The sequence below is a fragment of the Chiloscyllium punctatum genome, chromosome 36 (genome assembly GCF_047496795.1).
Source record: "Chiloscyllium punctatum isolate Juve2018m chromosome 36, sChiPun1.3, whole genome shotgun sequence".
Lineage (NCBI taxonomy): Eukaryota > Metazoa > Chordata > Chondrichthyes > Orectolobiformes > Hemiscylliidae > Chiloscyllium > Chiloscyllium punctatum.
The window spans coordinates 68680094-68706871 of NC_092774.1; the positions used below are offsets into that span (position 1 = coordinate 68680094).

The 26778-nt window shown below is 45.4% G+C and overlaps 2 protein-coding genes and 2 non-coding genes across 4 annotated transcripts in view; 3 read left to right on the forward strand and 1 right to left on the reverse strand.

Annotated features, from left to right (window-relative positions):
- LOC140460632 (uncharacterized) overlaps positions 1-26778 on the forward strand; it is a 1198404-nt gene that overhangs the window by 1008610 nt on the left and 163016 nt on the right. The gene's annotated exons all lie outside the window — the stretch shown is intronic.
- On the forward strand, positions 2043-2116 carry trnan-guu (transfer RNA asparagine (anticodon GUU)). The gene has a single exon. It is a non-coding gene; the product is annotated as a tRNA-Asn (tRNA).
- trnap-cgg (transfer RNA proline (anticodon CGG)) lies at positions 7968-8057 on the forward strand. Its single transcript is given in 2 exon segments — positions 7968-8003; positions 8022-8057. It is a non-coding gene; the product is annotated as a tRNA-Pro (tRNA).
- LOC140461053 (uncharacterized) overlaps positions 18122-26778 on the reverse strand; it is a 51651-nt gene continuing 42994 nt past the window's right edge. The window contains exon 4 of the mRNA XM_072555837.1: positions 18122-18291. Coding sequence (XP_072411938.1) covers positions 18122-18291 — 170 coding nt within the window. The remainder of the gene's footprint in view (positions 18292-26778) is intronic.

Sequence of the window (26778 nt, forward strand, 5' to 3'; positions counted from 1 at the left end):
GCGGCTACTGGGAGTGGAAAAGAAACAATCACCTAAACCCAGTCTAAGCTCTGTGAATCTTCAGAAAATAAGCATGCGTTCATCCCTTCGGATTTTCTATCCTGGGCTGACAGGGATGGGTTTTGTCACTCTTTTGTAGGACATTGCAAGTGGATGTTTTGCAGAAAAGCACCACAATGCAATCTGATTAATCAGGACCTGGATGTTTTCGGTCTTTGAATGTAAGTGTTGTGCTCCAGAACTTTGTTGTTCCCAGTTTATAATACTTATCTTCCCAGTCCCCTGTATCACTTGTCGAAAATGATTAATTTGTGTCTTGTAATCCTTTCACTGTCTGCTAATGAGGATAGCGTTTCCGTGTTTTACCTCAATTATCTTGACCTTGCATACCTCAAGCCTCAAGCTAATTTCACGAGAAACTTTGTCCAGTTCAAAAGCCAACTGTGAATGATGGCTCTGTTTCTTGTCACGTGTCCAATTTCAGATCGATGTTGTTAATGTCCCTTATACTCCTTCAGATCCAGGTTTCGCTCACAGGGCTAGAACAGAACTGTCACCAAATACATTGACCAATCTACGTTCATCCTATCGATTGTATTAGCATCATCAACACTTCTCATCAAAATAACTCGAGAGACTTTCATCACAAGTTTCTGTGAATAGTTCTGCATTAGCTTTGCTGAATGAACCCCATACTTCTTGAAGTGGTTGCTTATTTTCGGTCCTGATTATTAATCTCTCTACGCATGGGAATGGATCCTTCCCACCCGCTCTATCTCTCATCAATGTGTTTAGTTCAATTCGATCTCCCATCAGCCTCCTTTGTCCTGATCAAATCCAGGGAAACAGGAAACGTTGGGGCTATGGCGCGGACAGGACAAGCCCAATACTCACCTTTCCTGTTAGAACTATTCCATGAGAAAGTTTAGACCACAACTTTGGGCGTGTAGTTGTAGCCGAACACTTAAGGTGTTGGTGTAAAGATCCTTTGGGGCTCCCCCGCCCAGGGTGGTAACCTGCTGGCTATGCTTTCTTCGCTGGCGATTTTAAATGACTTCCTGTTGGTTGCATTATCGCTCAAACTTCACAAAACCCGTCTCAATAAAGACCCGTTTTCTCATGTCTGGGAATTGATTGCCATGCAGGAAACTCGGGTTCTGAACAAACAAAGTACCAGACTCACAACGTCAGCTCTGTTTCCCTTTCCACAGATGCTGCTCGACCTGTTGGCTTTCTGCAGTATTCTCTGTGTTTATTAGGCACAAGTGCTGCTTTTCATTCAAGAACTTCAATCCCTGTCCTCTGGTAACTGACTCTGGTCAGTGGCAATTGGTTCTTCTGATCATTAATCTGCCCATTCCCACCGCTTCTTCTCCCATCATGACCAACAGCCCCAGGAAATCTCCAGTTAACCTTCTTTGCTCCAAAGCGAACATTCTCAACCTTGGCAATGTCTCGCCAAAATGGAAATTCCTCATCCCTGGACATGAGGCAAGGCGTACAATTGGGAAGAGATTTTGGCAAAATATTGTCAGTTAGGCAATGGAAAAATGTTCAAATGTTCATGAAGCAAAACAAATCCCAGTCTCCAGCTTTGTGAACCTTTAGAAACACTTTGGGAAGCGGATTTAGAGGAGAATGAAAGATGACCTGTCCGATTGAGCAGAGACAGTCCAGACACCGTCCCCTTGTTGAAGAGGCCGGGAGGTTGACTCTGATGTTCTAGGCACATGAACTGATCTGAGACATTGATAGAATTGTCGTTCCTGCACATCAGGAATTCAAACCCCTTCTCGCCTCCGAGCCAATGAGAGAACTCGGGAATAGGCAAAACGCTGAAAGGCTGGAAGGGCGACGGCCCCGGAGTAAGAAAGCTAGTTCCTCGTGACATGGATGTGTCTGCAGACTGTCCCCGGTATCTCCACAATAGATCTCCCAGGCTTGATTATGGAAAAGTAAAACTGATAGACGACAATTGTAATTCTAGGCGGGGGGCTGAATTATAAAATCACTACGCGATGGCGCAGCCCTAGGCAGCGCCTGTCTCTGTGGCGCAATTGGTCTGCGCGTTCGGCTGTTAACCGAAAGGTTGGTGGTTCGAGCCCACCCAGGGGCGGTGTGTTCGCTGCTCTTCTTTGGCTTCGAAGCTGTGCGCTTTTAATGGGGTCAGGAAAATGTTCCCCAAACGGAAATCTTCTCCACAAAGGGGTATCTGAATTGAATTAATGTCTCACGTCAGGGACTGCGTATGCTGAGAAGAGAAGACCAGACCAAAAGAGAAACTCGGCAGGTTTGACAGTAACTGTCGGTGAAAACAGAATTTTGAAATGATGCCTCTGATTCTCTTTCCACAGTTGTTGCCTGACCTGCTGAGTTCCTCCTGCAATTTCTAACTGAAAGTTCATTTCATCTTTTGGGGTGAAACACCGAAATATCTGCAAACACCATGTGTCGATATTTAACCCTTTCGAATCACTGTGAAGTGATTGGATTCAAACAAACTCTGCGATGATTCACTCTTTCTCAGCTCCATAGACAGACAGACCTGGGAAGTCAAGCTGTCAGTGTGGTTCTGTATTCGTGGGCCGAGTGGTTAATGCGATGTACATGAAATCCATTGCGGTTTCCCCTCGCAGGTGTGAACCCTGCCGAGTACAAAATGAGAAATGTCGTCGAAAAGAAAGGGAGCTTGCGCCCCGGCTTCTTCTTTAAGATTCAAATCAGTGGAGGGGGAAAAATATTTCACTCAAATTGGGACTGGTGGGATTCTGCAAACCACTGCATGTTCGGGTGGAACAAGCAGATACCCGCAGAGCTTCTTTTGAGACTATGAGCAAAGTGTTTGGAAATGAGACTAGAAGAGTGAGGTGCTTGAAATCGTGATCGAAATGAAGCAGGCACCTGAGGACAAGGGTGTTTCCTTTGCCAGTGAAAGATACTGCTTCACAAAGTTGGGCCTGTGGAAGGGAATCAGTGACGGTGATTATCTTTGGTTGTTCACATTGTGAATGTTCCCATTGCTGCTCATGTCCGTGTTAACGTCAGAACTCTGCAGCATGGTGGCGTTAGATATGCACAGGGCCGGGGCGCAATGGATGATGCATCTGACTGCACTTACCTGTTTGAAATGCAGCTCACAGCTTCTTCACACATCCCAATTAATCTTTCTCATTGTCCTGAAGCCGGCATACGGTTTGAATTCCTGATCTGCGGGAATGAGAATCCTTTCACTGTCTCGCGTCAGGAAATGTCCCTGAGAACATCTGAGTCAACTCACAGCGCAGTCAGATGAGGGGAAGCTGAAATAGCCCCACATGCTGCTCACGGGCACATTTTATTCTCCCCAACTCAATGCCTCAACCACTGCGGCTCCTGGCAGTGGAAAAGAAACAATCACCAAAACCCAGTCTAAGCTCTGTGAATCTTCAGAAAATCAGCAAACGTTCATCCCTTCGGATTTTCTATCCTGGGCTGACAGGCATGGGTTTTCTCACTCTTTTGTAGGACATTGCAAGTGGATGTTTTGGAAAAAAAAGCACCACAATGCACTCTGATTAATCAGGACCTGGATGTTTTCGGTCTTTGAATGTAAGTGTTGTGCTCCAGAACTTTGCTGTTCACAGTTTATAATACTTATCTTCCCAGTCCCCTGTATCACTCGTCGAAAATGTTTAATTTGTGTCTTGTAATCCTTTCACTGTCTGCTATAAGGATAGCGTTTCCGCGTTTTACCTAAATTATCTTGACCTTGCATACCTCAAGCCTCAAGCTAATTTCACAAGAAACCTTCTCCAGTTCAAAAGCCAACTGTTCATGATGGCTCTGTTTCTTGTCACGTGTCCAATTTCAGATCGATGTTGTTAATGTCCCTTATACTCCTTCAGATCCAGGTTTCGCTCACAGGGCTAGAACAGAACTGTCACCAAATACATTGACCAATCTACGTTCATCCTATCGATTGTATTAGCATCATCAACACTTCTCATCAAAATAACTCGAGAGACTTTCATCACAATTTTCTGTGAACAGTCATACATTAGCTTTGCTGAGTGAACCCCAAATTTTTTGATGTGGCTCCTTATTTTCGGCCCTGATTATTAATCTCTCGACGCGTGGGAATGAATCCTTCCCACCTGCTCTTTCTCTCATCAATGCGTTTAGTTTAATTCGATCTCATCTCTCCACAATGAATGTCCCAGGCTTTATTATGGAAAAGTAAGACTGATAGACGATTAATGTAATTCTAGGCGGTGAGGCTGAATTATGAATTCACTTATAGCCTCCCCTAAGCGATGGTGCAGCCGGCCTCGTCACATTTCTCTATCGCACCGTTGGGCTGTGCGTTCAGCAGTTTATCGGGAGGTTGGTGATTCAACCCCGCACAGGGGTGGTCTATTTGCTGCTCTCCCTCCAACTGCGAAGTTGTCTGCTTTTCCTGGGGTCAGGCAAACAATTTCCAGAATAGGTGCGTCTCATTCTGTTTCGCTGCTGTCGTTTGTCCCGTGTCCAGGAACCGGGCCCTCTCCACTTGCAGAAAATTTAACCTTTTTGTTTTGAAACTTTTCTCTGACACCTGGTTGACCAGTGACAAGCATTGCCCTCCTCAACAGAGAACAGGAGAAGACCACGCAGACCTCCACGAGTGTGTCATCTCAACTGTGCACATTGGGCCAGTATATCAATGTGAAATATTTACGTTGAGTTTTTTGGTAAGGAAATGAGAAGGCGAGGTGCAGAACAGAGCGCCCTTAGACGGGTAAGTTGCAAAAGACGACATTACGTGAATAGGAGAGAATAGGACATGGCGGATTTCAGGCCCTAAAGTCATGGAACTCGATATTGAAGACCGGGGGCGCTGTAGGGTCTTCAAGTGGAAAATGAGGCTTTGTTCTTCCACTTGGAGCTGAGATTTGCTGGAACACTGCTGTAAGCCTGAGACAGTGATGTTGGCCAGGGAACAGGGTGGCGTGTTAAAGTGACAGGCAACCAGAAGCTCAGAGCCTTTTTTGCGGGCAGAATTGTGGTGTTTTGCGAAACAGTCACCCAGTTTATGCTTCATGCTACGTTGGGGAAAGCGCACTGTGAGCAGCGAATGCAGTAGACTAGGTTGTGGCAAATGTACAGTTAAAGTGCTGCTTCACCTGGAAGGTATGTTCGAGTCCTTGGATATTCAGGATGGAGCAGGTAAATGGGCAGGTGTTACACATTCGGCGGTTCCAGGGGAAAGTGCCTTGGGACACTGGGAGGTGGGTGTAGGGTGTTTCGAGTGAAGGAAGAGTGGACCCGAGGTGTAAGCCCTGCCCATTTACCTCCTCTCAGATATAAATCCGTGAGGTTGAAAGGACTTTCCAAAGAATAATTCAGTACCACGTGACTCACGAACTAATTCATATTCATGTTCCGGGGCCAGCATCATTATTGTGTCACAGCAGCTGCAGGCCATCACCGGGGACTCGCCCTATGACGTCACGGTGAGACTGGAAGCCCCCGGGACAGTTTATCAAAGAAACCTCCCTGTGGGTCAGGGCAACCCTGCATCGGGAAGCACTACCAGTTAACATGGGGAACACATCTCCACATTATGCAGCCTCGAGGCAAACTTCCCTTCCTTCTACTTAAAGTTCAAGAGCCCTCAAACCTAGGTACGTTTGGAAGAATTTTTCCAGGTGTTCGCAAAGTATATGTATGAGCACTTTGTTAAAGTTTGAATTTTGAGAGTGTTGAAATTTTGTGCTTTTGAGCGAAATCACAGTTCGAAAAAACAGAATGTGGGAATTTAGACAGAGTTTATGTTTGCGCATCGGCGATATGTCTGTGGGTGCGTGATCGGAGCATAACCCAGAAGGGAAACTATCTCTCCTAAACACTCAATATCCTCTTTAGCAGCTTTCCCGTATAGCGAAACTCTGTTCTGCACTTTGCCTTTTCATCTGCTTCCCAAAACACTTGGACAATGAGAAGCAGCTGTTATGGAAAGTCTTTGCCGCTTGCAATTCTTAGAGCAATGTCAAATGTATTTCACACTGAGCAAGTCACAGCTAGTTCAAGAGGTGGGGCGGGTACGGGCGATGGGGTGCGCCTGGTTTCTAGCTCGTTGGTCTAGGGTATGAATCTCGCTTTCAGTCTTCTACTACTCCGACTTGCCAGAGATGCGGTGCATGAGGAATGTCAGCAATGAAGCGAGATTGGAAAATTGGGACTGCTCTCCACGGAGAACAGAAGCCTTGCAAATCATAAGAGGCCGAGACAAAGAAAATAATCGTGTGAAAATGCTCCCACGCTACAAAGGATCCATAACGATTCGGCAGAGTTGAAATGTCAGGAGGGAAAGAAGTAAAAGTGACATTAGGAAGAACGTTTTTTGTACAGGGAGTGGTTAGGGTCAGTAAGTCCCTGTCTGAAATTGACAAAGAGGAAGATTCAATGGACCCGAAAGGGAATTCGGTGGTCACGTTCAGATGCACAGATTTACACGGAAAAGGCAAGAGAATTATACGAATTGAGTCACACGTTTACTTACGGTGTAGAACCAGCAGAGCGAAGGTGGGCCGCATGGCCTCCGTCTACGCTGTGACACATGTTGTGATTCAGTGTGAGCTGAATATGTCACAAACACGGGCCCAATTTACACAATTGAGGGGACGTTCTTGTGGAGATTTGAGTTGTTTCCCGCCGGTCTGCTCTGAACTGAATCCTAACACCTCTTCTCTGAAATGGGAATGAGCTGGGGAAGTTGAAACAATTCGAATTCGAATCCCTACAGTGTGGAAACAGGCCCTCCTGCCCAACAAGTCCTTCTCAACCCTCCGAAGAGTAACCCGCCCATACCCGACATTTACTTCTGACTGATGCGCCTCACCTCCCGACCTCTGGGCACTATGGGGCAGTTTAACATGGTCAGTCCACCTAACCTGCACATCTTTTGACTGTGGAAGGAAACCGGAGCACCGCAGGAAACCCACGCAGACACGGGGAGATTGAACAAACTCCACACAAACAAGCCGCACAAGGGTAGGATCGAATTCAGGTCCCGTTATGAGACAGCAGTGTTAACCACTGAGCCACAAAGCCACATTATTTGCGGTCGTATTCATTCCCTGCAATAATTCCCCTCTCCGGTTCAGACGGGAATGACAGGACGATCAGCATTTCGAAAGCAGCATCACCACACAGACCCAGTTCCCATGATGAGGACACATATCACCGATTGGGAATCATCTCGGAGAGATACAAGTGACAGAGAGTCACATGGAAATGATGGACTGAACGGCTTCAGGCTGCGGCGGAATGACGTCACGCGTTGATGCCGTCCCTCTCCCTGTCTCTGGGACAGAGCGGCTGAGGGAGAAACAATGGCTCATTTTCAACTTCATCTGGGACAGTTGGGGCTCAGATGTTCACTGCTGCCCGTTCGCAGCAAAGAAACAGACGCCCGTGTTAGAAAAGTCTTTCTGCAGGATTGCTGTGTGAAGACGAATTCTGAACACCGAGCAGGCTGCACACAAACACACTCATATGGATATACCTGAGGGAACAGTTTCCGGTGTCCATTTCTCTCTGTCCCGCCAGCACAGCATCTTTCTGTCTCTTTGATTACAGACCTTTGTAATGTAGTTAAAACTTGCCAATTTCCTACGCATTAGTGTAACTGACGTCTCCCATCCCAAATGATTAAGAGAAAGCAGAAGAGCGAATGGGCTCTGCCCTCCCCCAGAACAGTTTGCAAGTAGAAACAAAATGGTTTAATTATCCGCCAGTGGAGAGAGTCCAGTTACTAGGAACGGGACAAACAGCAGTGTCCTGGGCGCAGGGAGACGGAATGAGAAGCAAATGTTGTGGAATCTCTTTGCTGTTTGCGATTCTTGGAGCAACTCAAACGTATTTCACACTGAGCAAGTCTCAGCTGCTTCAGGGGAGGGCGCTTGGAGCGTCCGGGGTCAGGGCAGCTCACGCGTGGATGGGCCTGTGGCTCGTTGGTCTAGCGGTATGATTCTCGCTTCGGGCCTCCAGGTGGGTGGACTTGTGAGAGATCCCGGGTTCAAATCCCGGACGAGCCTTCATTTCTTAAGTTGCCTTGTGCAGAAACACCGGCGCAATTTTCTCAAAAAGCCCACTTATGAAACGAGATCGTGCTGCCTGAAGTCGGGATGGGGTCGAGCTCCTCTTACAGCGAAAATGGCAAAAGGAAACACTTGCTCAAAGTGAAAACAAGCACTGGACATAGTTCGCTCGCGCAGTCCGATTCTGAATGAATCCTCCAGCTGCATTATTGCTCAATTGTGAGCGTGAAATTTCAGGAAGCGGGGAAGTGAAGTGATTGCAGACAGCGCTGAACTGGTTGACGTTCATGGTGCCGTGTATGAGGATTGTCAGCAATGAAGGTACATTGGAAAGTTGGGACAGTTCTCCTTGGAGAACAGTAGGTTGAAAGCTGGCCTGATTGACAGTTTTCAAGTCATGAGGGTCTAGACACAGGAATAATGTAGTGCAAATGCTCCCACGCCTGAAAGGATCGACAACGATTCAGCAGAGTTTTAAAATCACGAGGAAAAGAAGTAAAAGTGACATTAGGAAGAACGTTTTCGTCCAGGGAGTGATCAGGGTCAGTAGGTGACGCAAACTTCAAACAATTATGTTCCTGAACCCATAGGACAGACGGATGGGAGTGGAAGACAAGAAGAAAGAGAGACACAGAGTGAGCGAGAAAAGGGAGAAAAGTCAGAAAAACAGAAGTTAAGGAAAAACATAGAGAGACTGAGGAAGGGATACAATTCCAGTGGGTCCCAGCTTTCTCTGTAGTTTCATACACTCCCTCTCAACCAGGAGAGACAGGCCCTGCCCCTAGAATCTACGTCAGTCTGGCTGGGTCAGGGACGGTGTGGGGATGATGGACGGTGGTTAATCGATCAAAACTGACACTGAGACTCTAACAGTAACCACACTCATTCACACACACACACACACACACACACACTAACACACACACACACAAACCCTTTGATACTCATCTCCTGCTCCATCCACATGGCAGAGGGAAGTGTGGCTGACAGGACCTGCTTTAAATACCTTCAGGTCTATGACTTAAAGAACCTTCTGTGCCCAAGACTCAGCTCTTCTACCGAGAGTATACCTCCCCCAGGATGGAGCATTACAAGTTGTGAGTTGAGAGGAAGCGGGGGTGGTGTGAGAGAAAGCAGCAGCTCAATAGTTTAGTCCAAACTATCTGTCTGTCTGTCTCTCTCCTCCTTCTCCCACCTCCTCACCTCACACACAGATTACAGACTTAAAATCCACACAGAGACAAAGCTGCAGTTTCAAACCAGCAGCAGCCACAGCACACTTTCATTTAGACAACAAAACACAGAATTCTGCACCCAAAGGACACAAATTTATTTCACAAGGAAACAAGGATTTTCACACAGCTAATCACAAAATTGTCTGAGTATATCTCTGGACATGTTTGTAAAAGTCAGTGATTCTGTGTCTCACTCTGACTGTATTGCGCTTCCATCTCTGTGTTAATGTCTGTTTTTCTGTGTTGATGTGACTATCTCTGCAAGCAATGGGACACAGATTATGTCGGAGGGAAGTTTGAGTGTGTCTGTCTGTGTATGAATGACAAACTGTCTGCAGTGGCACACGTTGTCCCGGAAGCGTGTGTGTGAAAATTTCCTTATAGCTGTCTGTGAATCTGATTTTGTGCCTGTGAGTGTTGGTGTGTGCCCAGTCCTGCCTGCAATGGGACAAACTTTGATTCATCACGTTTATAATTCATTCTTTCAAAGTCAGAGTTTCTCTCTCTCTGAGAAGTACAGGAAAACAATGCCGCCTTCTGCTGGCCTACCCATGTGACATCACAAGTGCCACATTTCCCTGTTCCACTGCATCTGTGTCCTGGGGGGTGGGGGTGGGGCGGGGGGGTTGAGATCCATCAGAATTTTATTGAGAACAGCAGCAGCAGCACACAGTTGCCTGAGTCAGGTGTGAACTCAGAAGGTGGGATGACTGAGTAAATCCTTTCCCAGAAAAGCAGCAGGTAACAGCTTCTCCCCAGTGTGTATTCGTTGGGCTTTCAGAAGGTTTTTTTGAATGGACAAATTGCTCCCCACACAGAGAGGGGAATGGCCTCTCCCCAGTGTGAACGGACTCATGTATCAGCATTTCATGTCTGTGTTTAAAGCTTTTTTCTCAATGTGAGCATTTCAAAGATCTCTCAGTGTTTACCAGTTGGTGTGTCTAGAGGCTGATAACAGAGAATGCCTTATTACACTCAGGGCAGATGAATGGCCTCTCCCCACTGAGTGCATTCTTGTTTCTCAAGGACGGGTGATTGATTGAATCCCTTCCCACAAACAGTAGATGAATGACTTATCTCCAGTGTGACTGCATCAATGAATTTCCAGCATGTATAGACATTTGTATCCCTTCCCACAGTTTGCACATTTCCATGGTTTCTGTGGTGTAGATCATGTCTCTCCATATTGGATGATCAGCTGATTCCTCACTCAGACACAGGACAGGGTTCATAGACTGAAAGATTCCCTACAGTCCACAAGTCCACACCAACCCTCTGGGGATAAAGACATCCAGACCTATTCTCCTACCCCATTACTGAACATTTATCCTTGACGAATTCACATAACCGACGCATACCTGAAAACAATGTGCAATTTGACATGGTCCATTCACCTAACCTGCCCATCTTTGAATTGGGAGAAGAAACCGGAGTACCCAGACGGAGCTGACGCAGACCCAGGGAGAATGTGCAAACTCCACAAATACAGTCGGCTGAGGCTGGGATTGAGGCACTGTGCCGATACAATCTCTCCCTGCTGTGAATGGTGGGATGCTATTCAATCTGTGGAACTGGTGCAGGACTTGTCCATTTGTCACTGGGTACACTGATGTTTGCAAACTTTTCCCACAGACAAACATTGACAATCTAATGGTTTTCAAATCCTGATGAACTGACTCATTCTAAGATGCTGATAAGATATTTGCTTAGAATTCACACTGATAAATGTGTCTCTGTGATACTCTGTGAAACAAACTTAAATCAGGAAAAATAAAAGATTGAGAAATCGTACTGTTTATGATACTAAAAGGATATAAGAATCATAAAAACCTTATAGTGTGGAAGCAGGCCGTTTGAATACACACCCATCCTCTGAAGAGCATCCCACACAGACTGACCCCATATCCCTGCATTCCCCATGGCTTACCCACCTAGCGTGCACATCCCTGCACATTTTGGGCAATTTAGGAAGACCAACCCACCTAACCCATATATCGTTGAATTGTGGGAGGAAACAGGAGCACCGAGAGGAAACCACACAAACAAATGAAGAAAGTGCAAACTCCACGCAGTCACCCGAGTCTGGAATCAAACTCAGGTCCCCAGAGCTGAGAGGCAGCAGTGCTAACCATTGGGTCACCACGGAGTGGTGTGAAAGTCACTCAAATACTGACCGTGAAACATTACTGGACTGTCATGAAAAACTCAACGAGCTGACAAATGTTCTTCAGGGAAAGGGCGCGTTCTGGCCCTCTAGAAGCCTCAGCTCTCAATGAAAGTAGAGATAGTGAGAGCAGTGGGATACTTACAGATAGTTTCCTCCATCTCCATCACAGGAATATCTGACAGATCCTCACTTCAAGAAGATCAAGATCAGAGTGAATGAAGAAGCATCACCTATAAACTCCGCTCTCAGACACACAATGTCCTCCTGTAGATACATGTTTTTGTTTCTTCAGAGAGAGGGAGAGACAGAGAGAGAGAATTGCAGCTCACTGACCTTCAAGAACCAGCCGCTCCGAAGCCTCTCCTTCCCAGTGCAGGAGAGACAAATGTTCCTCTTGGTTTGAGATTGCTGTGGGGAACTTCTTCCACTCTAACCCGGTGTAAAAGAATTTCCCAGAGTTCAGTACTAACTCGAATACAAACACTTCTCAGCAGGTTGTTCCTAAACCCATCCAGTCCCTCCCTCCAGCTCTGTCTCTCACTTTTCAACGCCACCAGCTCAGACACCCGCATTGCGTATGCTCCATAAACAACTCGGCGCTGCCTTTTGTTCACTCTGATTGGCTCGGTGTCCCGCCAATTCCAGAATGTTGTCACGAGCTGCCCCACTTTCTATTGGGCAGGACATGGGGTCAGTCACACAAGAGATGAAACATAAAAGAGATATGTGTTCACCTCTGAGCCGGCGTGTGTTTATTGTCCATCCCTCGTTGTCTGGAGGGCGGTGAGGAATCAACCACAAAAAAGTCACATTTCAGTCTAACCGGAGAAAGGTGAGCCCAATGGTATCATACAATAATTGACAGTCCAGATTTTTAATGACTTAACGGAACACCCCTATCTGGCCTGTTGAGATTTGAACACCTCTCACAGAACACTAACCAGGGTTGGCTAGGACTAGACCAGTTACATTGAGACAAAACCACTATCTTCTGAGACAGGAATTTCCAGCTTTGGTCAACAAGAGGACACAATGTTTCAGGGAAACCAGAAGTATCTATTCAGAATTTCCATCATGAACTGACAGGAATAACTTCTGTAAAAGTCCCCTACAGGATTTTGGGGTGAAGATTTACATATGAAAAGAAGAATCATAATCCATAAATCCGTGTGTGAGTAAGAATAATACTTATTGTTACGTCATGGCAATCAAGCCCTGTTAATTAAACTAACCGCCCAGAAAAACTCACCTTGCCTCATAATCTGTTAAAATGTGAGTGACAGAATTCCTAAATTCCACTATTGAAAGAAAATATTTTTCTAATTCTAATAGTGAACACTAAACAGAACCTATTCACAAATCCAACACCCCCTTTCTTTAACTACTTACTATCTGACCCCAGCTCGACGCAACTTAATATGCTTTTCTAATAACATATTTATTAAACGTTACATTAACTTAATCTCAAGGCCACACAGTCTCCTCTTCATTGATGTTTTCACTTTTCTAGCTGCTGATCTTCCTGGGTGCTCTTCTTTTTACTGTATGTTTCACGTGAACAGGTACCTTTGATGGAGAGTGTTTTCAATTTCTCTGAGAGCAAGGTATTAGATCGGCAGTCGCTCTCCCACTAACTTTCAAAATGCCTGGTTTATATCCCCCATAGGACTCGTTAAATTCTTATTTGATTGATTTCCAGGGATCAAAACAATAAAATTCAAATTTCATTGTCTTCTGGTATCCTGGGCATAGCTTAAATTAATTAAATTTGAATTGTTGCCAAAACATCAAACCGAACACAGGTATCCATTTAACAGCCAATTGCTACATTTGAAGCAGCCCGACCTTTTGCTCGCAGCTGTGGCTGTACTTTAAGTTGAGAAAAGCACTCTCTATCTTAAACTCACAGTACATGCTTTCGACTTCATAACATTGCATTGAGCATTTGTCCAGGACCAACACGAAGACTCTAACGCCATGATGCAACCATGTAAATGTGGAGACTATGGGAAGAGATTGTAGTTACCCTGTCTAGCTGGAAATTGATTGATACAGTCACACTGGAAATAAGCTTTTGACTGCTCGACATGTGGAAAGGGATTCACAGTGTATTTCATCTTCCAGAAAAATTTGCTTATCACACTGAGGAGATACCGTTTAGCTGAACTTCCTGTGGAAAGTGTTTCACACAATCAGCCAACCTCACTGTGCACCAACGAGTTCACACTGGGGACAGACTGTTTATGTGCCCTGTATGTGGGAAGGAATTTGCCGGACATCAAACTTGTTGCGACATCAGCGAGTTGACACTGGAGATAAATTATTTACTTGCTCAGAGTTTGCAAAGGTATTCGGATAGTCCCACAACCTGCTGATACATCAACACATTCATTCTGGTGAGAGTGGAGAAAAGAATTCACTTCTGCAGAGACATCAATGAGTTCACACAAGGGAGAGATCATTCACTTGCTCCGAGTGTAGTACAAACTGCATTAAGTTTTCTCAGCTCGTCAGTGCAGTGACAACATTGGCATCTACCCAACAATATGGAAATTTGCCAGATTGCCTGTGTACAAGTAGCAGTACATATCCAACTCAGGATTAATCGTCCTATCAGTATACTCTCGATTATCGATAAAGCTATATTACATATCGAATAACATCCTCTCAGCTATGAGCTGCTGAGTGACCAGTTTGGGTACCACCAGGCTCACTCAGGTACTGACCTCATTCTAGCCTTTTGTTAAAACATGGACAAAAAAGCTTAATCCTAGAGGTGAGATGTGAGTATTGTGAGAAAGGGTTCCCTTCCCCCTCGGTGCCAGAAACTCACAGACACATTCACACCAGGGAGTGGCCATTCACGTGCTCCATGTGCGGGCAGGGATTCAATTGGATGGACAACCTGCAGATGCACCAGCGGGTCCACACAGGAGAGAAGCCATTCACATACCCCATGTGCGAGAGGGGGTTCGTGCAGTCATCTACACTCCTGATCCACCAGCAGGTCCACACGGGGGAGAGGCCATTCACATGCCCCGTGTGCAGGAAGGGCTTGTGGGCAACATAGAGCAACATGAACGGGTCCAAACAGGGAAGACACTGTTCATCTGCTCTGAGTGTGAGAAGGAATTCATGGATTCTTCCGGCCTGCTGACCCACCAGCTGGTCCACGCTGGAGACAGCCCACTCCCCCACTCTCAGTGCAGGAAGGCTTCTCCAGCTCCTCCCGCCTGCGGAGGCACCAGTGAATTCATGTGCCATTGCAGGGGGATTGAAAGAAAAACGGCCGAGTACCATTAGCCACTGGACTATCAACCCAGTTCTGGGAACTCACAGGTTTGAATCCTGTTGTGGCAGATGACGGAATTGGGATTTGGTCAGAAATCTGGAGTTCAGAATCTAACGATGAAACCGTTTTCAGGGCAACAAAGAAACCCCCATCTAATTCACTCATGTCCTTTTGAGGGAAGGAAACTACTGTTGTGGGAAAGGATTCACTCAGTCATCCCAGCTGCACCCTTTACCTGATCTGACCTACACGTGACTCCAGACCCACAGCAATGTGGTGGGCTCTTGACTACGCTCCATAATGCCTGGAAAATAGGTGGGGAGAAATTTACTTGGATACAGAGCACAGGTTGAAATTGCTGAGTGAGGCAATACTTCCTCTGGGTTAAGGCTGTACCAAGGATCCAATTTCAAAGGGACAAGTCTGTGCTGACCAATACTAAAGAAAGTGGGGATGGGGAGTGTGTGCAGTTTGACATTGAGCTGTTTAAGAATGAAATAAATTGGTTTTCATATGCCTTTTTGCTGGGGAGATCTGAAGCAGTACCGAAGTTGGGTCACAATAAAGGTGACCTGAACTTACCAGGAAAACAAATTTGTGGCACCAGCCTTTTTTTTTCTCTCCTATTAGCATTTGGACTGAAAATCTGTCGGTTACACCAACACCTTCACAGGACATATTACGCATGCTTCTCGGTGTCAACAAGCACTGCGCATATACGCCGGTGTCAGCAAAATACTGCGCATGCTCCTATCTGACAGCAGAAACAGTTCACGACGTTCTTTTGACGGACCAATAGAAAGCGCTGGAAGACCGGAAGGGGTGTGGTCTTCCTGACATTGAGAGCGCCTCTATTCTCTGAATGCGGACGTTGGACCATGAGTTTGTGAAGCTGTAGTTGCTGTTCTTCTCTCTCTCTGAATGAAGATTGAACTTCACCTCAGACTGTAACTTTTCTCTGTCCAACATCTGTGAGTACAACACACTCTTTTCTCACCCCCTTTTCCATTTTATTTTTTCACTCTGGAGTTCAGTTCTTGACTTGCAGCAAAGTTGGTTCAGGTCTGTGTCTTAATTGGCAAACACATGGCAAATGCAGTTACACAGTGTGAAGTTATAGTCTTTCCTGTGAAATAAAAACAGAAAGGAGGAACATTGTTTAAATGGTGAAAGATTGGGATGTGGAACAAGTGAGAACTGCATATGCAAGAGATCAGAGTCGAAATATGTGGCGCTGGAAAAGCACAACAGATCAGGCAGCATCCGTGGTGCAGGGCAGTCAATGTTTTGGGCAAAAACCATTCATCAAGAATGATGTGTGGACGTACAAAGGTGCCTCAGCTACCTTCTACTCAGGCTTTCTATCCCAGTCAATGCCAGTTGTCAGACAGGTGCAGCAAGCAATGAGCAAGGCAAGTGGTGTATTAGCAAGAGGAATTGAGTTCAGAGTGTGGATGTCTTCATGCAGTTCGGGGGGTCATTGAATATATTGAAAGCTGAGTTTATCTGACTTTTGAATGTTAAAAGTAGTTATGGGGAAGGCAAGGAAATGTTTTTTTAAAATATTTTATTAGAATCTTTTTCCAAATCTTTTACAAAACATCTATAGACAAAAAAGAACCCTACCAAAATACAGAAAGATAGAGGCAGTACAACAACGTCATATCACGATACTATTAATAATGAACTAACTACTATTCTACGAGAACAACTGTACCTGCTTAGCTTAAACTAAACTTCAATCAAATTTTTAAAAATAAATTAACCTGAATTCAAATTAAATTACATCACATTATTTTATTCTATTTAACTCACTACAGCTCCACTGAGGCTCCCATCCCTGGGAGCTCCACTTATTGTCCCCATATTCTTTTCCCCCAGCCTCCCTTCCCAGGGCCCCACTGGTGCCCAAACTGATTCCCATGGCATACCACGGCACTAATCAATATTGCTGATAAGTCTGCATCCATATAATTTAGAAAGGGTTGCCACGTCTTGTAAAACCGCCCTGTTCTGTAGTGCACCATATTCATGCGGTAGTCTTGGGGGAGTTGCTCCATCACTAGCCGACGTCACCCCGTAAGACCTGGGTTTTTTTCCAATGTCTATTTCATTAAAATGTTCTTCCTTGCATATGGGTAAGAATGTTACACAGTCTCTCCCTATGTTTCCCCAGGAGAGGGCAAATTTGCTAACCCCAGAAGAAGAAATGCCAGATCCACGTTAATTTCAATCCCGAGGATGTCCTTCGGCTCCCTTACTATAGCACTGCAGTAAGTCTGGATCTTAAAACATGACCAATAGCAGTGTGTGAGAGTGCCTATAATAATTTTACATTTGGGACAACCTGGTGATACTCCTCTCTTGAACTTAGCTAGCCTCGCTGGTGCCATATGAGCCCTGTGTAAAATCTTCAATTTCATGGCCTGTACTTTGTTACGTATTGAAATTTTGCTCACATTTTCCCATATTTCTTTTCCATAATTCCAATGAAGTATCATCTCCAAGTTCCTGATTCCACGTCCTACAGATTCCCTCCATGTCCCCTAAGGCACGTCCCTTTTGTAAATAATACAAAGTACTGACTGAAAGAACACCAGCACACTCGAGTACTCTTTTCTCCATGTCTGACCTGGAAAGCTGAGCTGGGACCATCATCTCTTTCTGTATATAACCCTTATCTGAAAGTACCGGAATAGGCACAATCCATATTTCTGACTTAGCTGGCTAAATGACATCAAGACCTCCCCCTTGAATAAATCTCCCAAGCAGGAGATTCCCTTATTCTCCAATGACCGAAAGCTGGAGTCCATTGCCCCAGGTTTAAATCCTTGGGATCCCACCAATGGGGTAAATGGTGAGGTCTTAAGCCAATTGCCCTCATCTTGCCTCATTTTCCTCCAGGTTTTCACCGTATTTAAAATGATTGGACTCTTACACTGCTCGGTCATGGATTTCATCTTATCCATAAATGATTAGGGAACAACGCAACTGCGAGGTTTCAACATCAAGCCAAATTGACCCTGAATCACCACCATGCCCCGACACCCAGATATGGGAACAAAGTGTATATTTGATGTTTCTTCAAGTCCAGAAGGTTCACCCCACTCCCTCACCCTGCGAGAGCTGCAATTTGGTAAACTTAATTAGGGTGCGCCTGCGACACCAAATAAAAGAACCGAGGCAACCACTGGGCCTCCATAATACTCATCTGGGTAGCAACAACGGGAGCATTCTCAAGGGGTACAACAGGCGAGGAAGAACATTCATTTTATTCAGGGCGATTCGGTGTAACCATGATAACGGTAATCCCTTCCACTGCTGCAAATCCTGCTTTATCCTCTCGAGTAATTGTACATAGTTAGCTTTATACAGCTGGAGCTTTATACAGCTGGTGGAAGGCAGGAGTAATAAAAATTCTCAAATACAAAAATCCTTTTGACGACCATCTAAACAGGAACTGCATTCCATCCTTCAGATCAGGCACCTCCACTAATCCCCCCCACCGGCATGGCTTCCGATTTTGTAAAGTTGATCCTGTAGCCCGAAAAACAGCCAAATAAATTAATTGTTTGAATCAATTGAGAAACTGACTCCTCCAGCTTGGCCAAGAACAAAAGGATGTCATAAGCATATTGGGTGATCTTCTGCTCCCCCATTCCCAGCTCTGGCCGCACAATTACAGGATCCCTCCTGATAGCCTCAGCTAATGGCTCAATTGCCAAGCTAAATAGCAGCGGTGAAAGGACACCCCTGTCGACTACCTCTCCCAGGATTAAAGTTTTCTGACTTAGTGCTGTTGTGATGACTGCTGCATTAGGATCATTGTACAACACAAATACCCATCTAGCAAAGGATCCCCCCAGAACAAAATGGTCGGGGACCCCAAACAAGTACAGCCATTCTATCGGGTCAAATGCCTTGTCTGCGTCTAGGGAGACCACCGAACCCAGGATCAATCTTTGTGGCATACCTGCACTATGTTCAGTACCCTCCTGATATTGTTGGAGGAGCTGCAGCCCTTAAAACCCATCTGATCATCTTTCATAATACAGGGCGACACCTTTTCCAACATCAGGGCCGGCATCTTGGGTAGAATTTTAAAATCTACATTTAACAGTGAAATGGGTCTGTATGAACCACATTCTTCAGGCTCTTTCTCCTTCTTTAAAATGAAGGAGATATTAGCCTCCCTGAGAGAGGGCGGAAGACAAACCTGTGTATCTGAATAGCTATACATCCTCAGAGGTGGCATTTATGAATTCCTTATAGAATTCACTTGGGAACCCATCTGACCCTGATGCGTTGCTACTCTGGAGATGCTTTATTGTTTCCTGCACCTCCTGTATCGTCATAGGCCCATTCAACAGGGAAACCTGTTCCGCCTTTATACTGGGGAGGGGCAGGTTCTCCAAATTCAAACAATCTTTGTTTGGCAAAGGAGACCCTTTTTTGCCACCTGTGTGTGCCATGAGTCGAGAGCAACCCTGAGAGCTGCAGCTTGACCAGTGAAGGCCTAATATAATATACTACCTCAGCATCTCTTGTTGCTCCTCTCTCTGCTTCCTTCTAGTTGTTTAATACGAAATAACTAGGCCTCATAAATATGCCTTAGTGGCCTCCCACAGTATTGCTGTATTACTGGCCTTACTTGAGTTGATATCCCAGTAGACCCTGAACTTTCTTCTGATGTACTCAACGAATTTGCCATTCCTTAAAAGGAATGGGTCCGTGCGCCAGTGCCGTGCATCCATTCCACCACCCTTGATTTTACCATCTAAATACACTGGCACGTGGTCTGAGACAGCTATCTGCCCAATTTTACAAGCTAGTGTTTTATCCAAAATATCTGATGGCATAAAAAACAGTCAACTCGTGTGTGGCACTTGTGTGGGTTGGAACAGAAAGTAATGTCTCTTCCATTCAGGTGGAGGTGCCTCCACACATCCACTAACCCCAACTCCTCACACTGGGGCAGCACGGTGGCTCAGTGGTTAGTTCTGCTGCCTCCCAGCACCAGGGACCAAGGTCCGATTCCGGCCTTGGATGACTGTGTGTGGAGTTTGCACATTCTCCCCGTGTCTGTGTGGGTTTCGTCCGGGTGCTCTGGTTTCCTCGCACAGTCCAATGATGTACAGGTAAGGTGAATTGGCCATGCTAAATTGCCCATGGTGTTAGGTGCATTACTCAGAGGGAAATAGGTCTGGATGGATTACTCTTCAGAGGGTCACTGTGGACTTGTTGGGCCGAAGGGCCAGTTTCCACACTGTAGGGAAACTAATCAAACTAATCATGTCCACCAACTGCTTAGATCGTGCAGTCATACATGCCAGGCCCCTTGTCACCCTGTCTACCTCAGGATCTATGAGGCGATTAAAATCCCCTCCTATAATCGTGCTGTGCACCCCAAGACTCATTAATTTAGCAACTGCATCAGTTAGAAATGTAACAGGGTGCACAATGAGGGGTGTGGGGAATATACATTCAGGACGCCATACTCTTCTCCATGTAGTTGAGCTTTAAGAATGATGAACTGTCCAAGTTCGTCCTTAATTTTCTCAAATACCTGGAAAGGGAGGTTCCTTCTTATCAGTATAGCCACTCCTCTACTCTTAGAGATAAAGGAGAAGAATACCCTATCATAACTCCCCCACCACCCCACCCCACCTTGCCCACAGCTAACATTCTGGATCCTTCCAAATGAGGCCGTGCCCTAGCCCCAGGCAAGTCACAGATGAACAAAAAAGACGTTATTTACATTCTGAGAGTTAAAAATGGATGCCCATTCACCCCCTCCCCCGCCACACACACACCCCTTCTCCATACATCTTAACCATAGATATAGCCACCCCCAAACCAAAACCAAAAGGACAGCAGTTAAAACAAGTCCTCACATAATGCACAACTGACCGATATACTAACTAATTCCGGTTTTACATCAAGGCAGTATGGAGAAGCCGATAACCACAAAAAAAATGTAGAGAGAAAAAACAAAAGAAGGGGCTGAAAGAACTGTACCATTGTCCGGATCGATGGCCCCATCCCGACCTGAGTCCTTGAATTCAGAGAATTCACAAAGTCCTTCGCCTTTTCTGCTGAATCAAAATGATATACCGTCCCCCCATGAGCGAAATGCAACACGGCCAGGGACCTCAAGGAACATTGAATGTTCAGATCCCTTAATTTTCTCTGAACTTCATCAAAAGCCCTTTCTCTTCTTAATTCTGGCTCCTGAGAAGTCCGGAAAAGATCTTAGTCTTGAGCCTTTAATGCACAAAGCCTGTGGATCCCTTCCCAGTCGTCTTGCTGTTTTAATCACTAACTGTTTTTCTTTATAATGCAGGAGTCACACAAGGACTGTGCGGGGGCGCGGGTCCGGTCCTGACCTGCACACACATTGCAATTCGGTGGGCCCGCTCCAAACCCATCAGGCCCGACTCCAACTCCAGCCACAAGAACGTTAGGAACCACTTCTCCAGGATTCCAATGAGGTCTTTGCCTTCCTCACATTCCAGAAGACCCACGAGCTGTAAGCTTTTTCTCCTACTTTTGTTTTCCAGGTCGTCCACTTGCTCCTGAAGGACCCGAACCTGGTCTTCCAGCGTTTGGATCCTTCCTCCTGAGACCTCTGCCACGGTCCTCTCCTCTGCTGCCTATTTTCTTCGGGCCAACATTTGAATTTACTGCTCATGCTTTTCCAGCGTGGCAGATAGTGGTTCCACCGCTGCTTCAATCTTTTCTCAGAGTTTGCCAAACTCCGAGAGTAACTGCTGCTGCCCCATTAAATCCAAAGGGGCCGCCCTGAGAGTTTGAGCAATGGCTCCAGGCACCCCCGATGCAGTAGGGGAGTGCCCTGCCTGCTGCACTCCTTTTGGCCCCTTTCCTTCATTTGCTTTCATCCTAGTCTTAAAGCTGTCAAACCACAATTTTAGCAGCTCCAGATGTTCACTAAGCGTCCACATTGCCATAGGATATGGCACAGAGCCCAACACAGCAGACCTCTCAGACCACGGCCATCTTGGATCTCCAAGAAATTGGTTTTCAGACCCCACCAGAGAACAGCTACAGGATCATACAGCACAGAAACAGACCCTTCAGTCCAACTAGTCCATGCTATGTTCTCAAATTAAACTGGTCCATTTGCCAGTGATTGGCCCATATCCCTCCGAACCCTTCCTATTAATGTACTTATCAAAATGTCTTTTAAACATTGTTACTGTACCTGCATCCACCACTTCCTCTGGACATTGATTCCACACGCAAACCACTTTCTTCACAAAAAAGTTCTCCTCGTATCTTTTTAAAATATTTCTCCTCTCCCCTTCAAAGTTTGCTCCCTCATCTTGAAACCTCCACCCTAGGGAAAGGACACCTGCTGGTCACCTCATCTATACCCCTCATGATCTTATAATCCTCGAAAAAGTCACCTCTCAACCTCCTACACTCCAGTGAAAAACATCTCAACCTATCCACCCAGATGTAAGTGTATTCCTATCCAGTTATGATCTGTTCAGTGCTGGTGCAGGCTCGAAAAACCAAATGGTCTACCCCTGCTCCCAATTCTGTCACACTGTGTGAGACCATAAGACATGAGAACAGAAATTAGGCCATTCAACGCATCGAGTCTGCTCCGCCATTCAACCATGGCTGATAAATTTCTCAACCTCATTCTCCTGCTTTCTCCCCATTACCTTCGATTCCCTTGATACTCAAGAAGCTATCTATCTCAGTCTTAAATATACTCGGTGACCTGGCCTCCTGTGGCAATGAATTTTATAGATTCAGCACTCTCTGGCTGAAGACATTTCTTCTTATCTCCACTCTGAAAAGTCTTCCCCTTACTGGAAGGTTGTGCCTTCAAGTTCCAGTCTCTCCTACCAATGGAGACATCTTGTCGATGTCCACTCTGTCCTGGCTGTTCAGTATTCTGTCTGTTTCAGTTAGATCTCGCCCCCCAACCCCAAGTGTGGGCCTGATAATCAGCATGGACCAGACCCTTCAGGATGAGTTACAGAGGTATTAGGTTCAGCAAAGTGAGAATGGGAGAGAGTCTGAGGGATGGAGATTTTCAGCTTTCTGTGAATGAAAGAGGAAAGAAGGTTTGATATAAATTAGAATTGATTAGATCGGCAGATGGGCCAAGGAGTGGCAGATGGAGTTTAATTTAGATGAGTATGAGATTTTGCGTTTTGGTAAGGCAAATCAGGGCAGGACTTATACACCCAATTCTAAGGTCCTGGGGAGTGAAGCAGAACAAAAAGACCTTGGAGAGCAGGTTCATAGTTCCTTGAAAGTGGAGTCACATGTAGATCAGATAATGAAGGAGCTGTTTGGTATGCTTTCCTCCATTGGTCAGTACATTGAGTTAAACCATGTTTTGGAATACCACACATATTTCTGATCTCCCTGCTGCAGGAAAGATGTTGTGATACTTGAAAGAGTTCAGAAGGAATTTACAAGGCTGTTGCCAGAGTTGGAAGGTTTGAGCTCCAGGGAAAGGCTGAAGACACTGGGTCTATTTTCCCTGGAGTGTTGGAGGCTGAAGGGTGACCTTATAGAAGTTCATAAGGGGCTTGGATAGGATGCATAGCCAAGATCTTTTCCCAAGGAAATGTGAGTCCAAAAGTATAGAACATAGGTTTGAGATGAGAGTGGGAAGATTTAAAAATAACCTGAGGGGAAACTTCCTCACAAAGATGGTGATGTCTCTGTGGAATGAGCTGCCAAAGTTAGTGATGGAGGCTGGTACAATTACAACATATTAAAAGGCATCTGGATGGGTACTTGAATAGGAAGAGTTTTGAGGCAAATGGGACTGGATTAATTTAGGATATCTGGTCGGCACCATTGATTGGGCCGAAGGGTCTGTTTCAGTGCTGTATGACTCTAATCGTCTTCAGTGAAAGTAGAAGAGTGGTTGTGAAGACTAGACTTCCAGAGTAGTTTTCAAAGATGTTTTGCCCTGACTGGGAGCAGAAGTTACAATGAAATCTTTCGTTTGTGAGACAGCAACTGAGTGAGGGAGCACATCTGGAATTCTGGTGGAAAGTGGGAATTCATTGCACTGTGGGGATGACGTGCTTTCAGGTTTACTGGCAGTAAGTACAGTGTGCTGAGTGGAAAACCTAGTGAAGGGTTAGGTGGGTTTTTGTTTTAAACTGCTCATTTCATTCAGCCTTCAACATTGTATTTCCAACGCTGTCCATCAGAAGGTGCAGTGAATCAGTAACTGGTATCGTTAGAAGCCTTACAATTTTCAGTACTGCATTGTTTCATCAGCATTGTAAAGATTACTAGCAGCAGTGGGAGGTGTGGGCTGTATTCACTAGAAATGATTAAGCAGTTACAGAACACACATACGAGAGGGCAGGGTGGGACTTGTCTTTCCATTTGCAGAAAGTGGGAGGTTCTGGGAGCTGTCATCCTGAGCACACACCACCTTGGTAAATCATTGAAGCCCTACAGTGTGAAATCAGGCCATTCAGCCCATAAAGGCAACGCTGACCCCTCTGAAGACCATGCCACCCAGACCCACCCCCACCCCACATATTCTGTCCTGTAGTTTCTGCTGGTGAATTAGACTAGGACTAGGGGACATGGCCTCAGGATGAGGGAAAGTAGATTTAGGACAGAGATGAGGAAGAACTGCTTTCCCTGGAATGTGGTGAATCTATGGAATTCTCTGCCCAAGGAAGCAGTAGCAGCAGCTTTATTCAGTATATTCAGGATACAGTTGGCTGGGTTATTGTATTATAAGAAATGAAAGGGTAGTAGGGACAATGCAGATAGGAGGAGCTGAGATGATGACCTTAATGAATGGCAGAGCAGGCTGGATGGGCCAAATGGCCTACTCCTGCTTCTATCACTGCGAAACTATAACTGTGCATTTCCCTTGGCTAACCCACCTAACCTGCACATCCCTGGGCACAATGGGCAATTTAGCATGGCTAATCCAAATCAAGGCCAGTGAGCAGTGTGGTGATGTGGAAAATGAACGTTAGAGAATGATAAAAAGGGACAAGGAGGATAAATGTACCAGCAATCAAAGCTGGATTCAAAATTTCACAAAAAATAAAAGTAAAAGCTGAATGTGTGCTGCATTGTAACAAAAGTGAATGAATTGGCTGCATACATTGAAGAGAATAATTATGATCTGAGACTCCGTATAGAGAAGTTTAATGGGAAGCTCGGTAAAGGTAGATGGTTGGCATTGCTAATCAAAGCACTGATCACAGGGGAGTCTGGTGTCAGCTCGGATTTCAGGTCCTGATTTCTCTGTCCTCTGTTGATCTCCCTGTTCCCACAGAGTAAGGTGTCGTATGTCCTCAGCTCTGCTGGGTTTTTGCTGAAGCTTTGACCCTCTTTTCCACCTTCCAGAACAATAAAACATTCAGTCACTCAAGGCCCAACCCACATTGCCCCAGCCTGTCAACCACCCAGACAGAGAGACTCATCGGAGTGGGGAATAAACAAGAAAAATGAAACACAATTAGAAATAAATAGATGAGTGTGTTTAATGTTTGTTCATTGGGAAGTAAGCCAGAAATAAAGGTCTCCCAGGATTCTTATGGTACCCAACTTGAGGAATTCTCTTTCCCTTACATCTAACTATTAGTACCCAACTCTGATTTATAACAACACACAGAAATAAAGCACTTGTTATCAAACAGACAGAGATAAACAGTACATAGACATTTGCTTTCTCTCATGCACGCACACATGCATGTAAGTGTATAGGGTGAATCTGTATTTGCAGAATTACATTTATAAATACATAGAACATTACAGCGCATTGCAGACCCTTCGGCCCTCAATGTTGCACCGACCTGTGGAACCAATCTGAAGCTCATCCAACCGACACTATTCCATTCTCGTCCATATGCCTATCCAATGACCATTTAAATGCCCTTAAGGTTGGCGAGTCTACTACTATTGCAGGCAGTACGTTCCACACCTCTACTACTCTGAGTAAAGAAACTACCTCTGACCATCTGTCCTATATCTATCACCCCTCAATTTAAAGTTATATCCCCTCTTGGTAGCCATTGCCATCCAAGGAAAAAGGCATTCACTGTCCAACCTATCTAACTCTCTGATTATCTTATGTCTCAGTTAAGTCATCTTCCAACCTTCTTCTCCCTAACGAAAACAGCCGCAAGCCCCTCAGCCTTTCCTCCCTAAGACCTTCCCTCCATACCAGGTAACATCCTAGTAAATCTCCTCTGAACCTTTCCCAAAGCTTCCACATCCTTTCTATAATGCGGTGACCAGAACTGTACGCAATACTCCAAATCTGGCCGCACCAGAGTTTTGTACAGCTGCAGCATGATCTCATGGTTCTGAAACTCAATCCCTCTACCAACAAAAGCTAACACACCGTATGCCTTCTTAACAGCCCTATCAACCTGGGTAACTTTCAAGGATCTACGTACTTGGACACCAAGATCTCTCTGCTCATCTATACTACCAAGAGTCTTACCATTAGCCCAGTACTCTGCATTCCTGTTGCTCTTTCCAAAGTGAATCACCTCACACTTTTCTGCATTAAACTCCATTTTCCACCTCTCAGCCCAGCCCTGCAGCTTATCTACGTCCCTCTGTAACTGACAACATCCTTAGTCAGTATCCACAACTCTACCGACTTTAGTGTCATCCACGAATTTACAAACCCACCTTCTATGCCCTCATCCAGGTCATTAATAAAATGACAAAGAGCAGTGGACCCAAAACAGATCCTTGTACCTTACTAGTAACTGAACTCCAGGATGAATATTTCCCATCAACCACCACCCTCTTGTCTTCTTTCAGCTAGCCAATTTCTGATCCAAAAATTTGATTTTATTCAAAAAATGCGCAATCTGCTGGCAGTCAATGCAGTCAGTGCATGCATATAATATTTTGTAAACTTCACTTTGGAAACAGAACTTGTCAGATTCAACATTGGGATACAGACTGACTGTGACCTCATACCTTTAATGCATTGTCTGAGCTGAGGTGTCACCTTTTGTTACAAAACTTATGTTA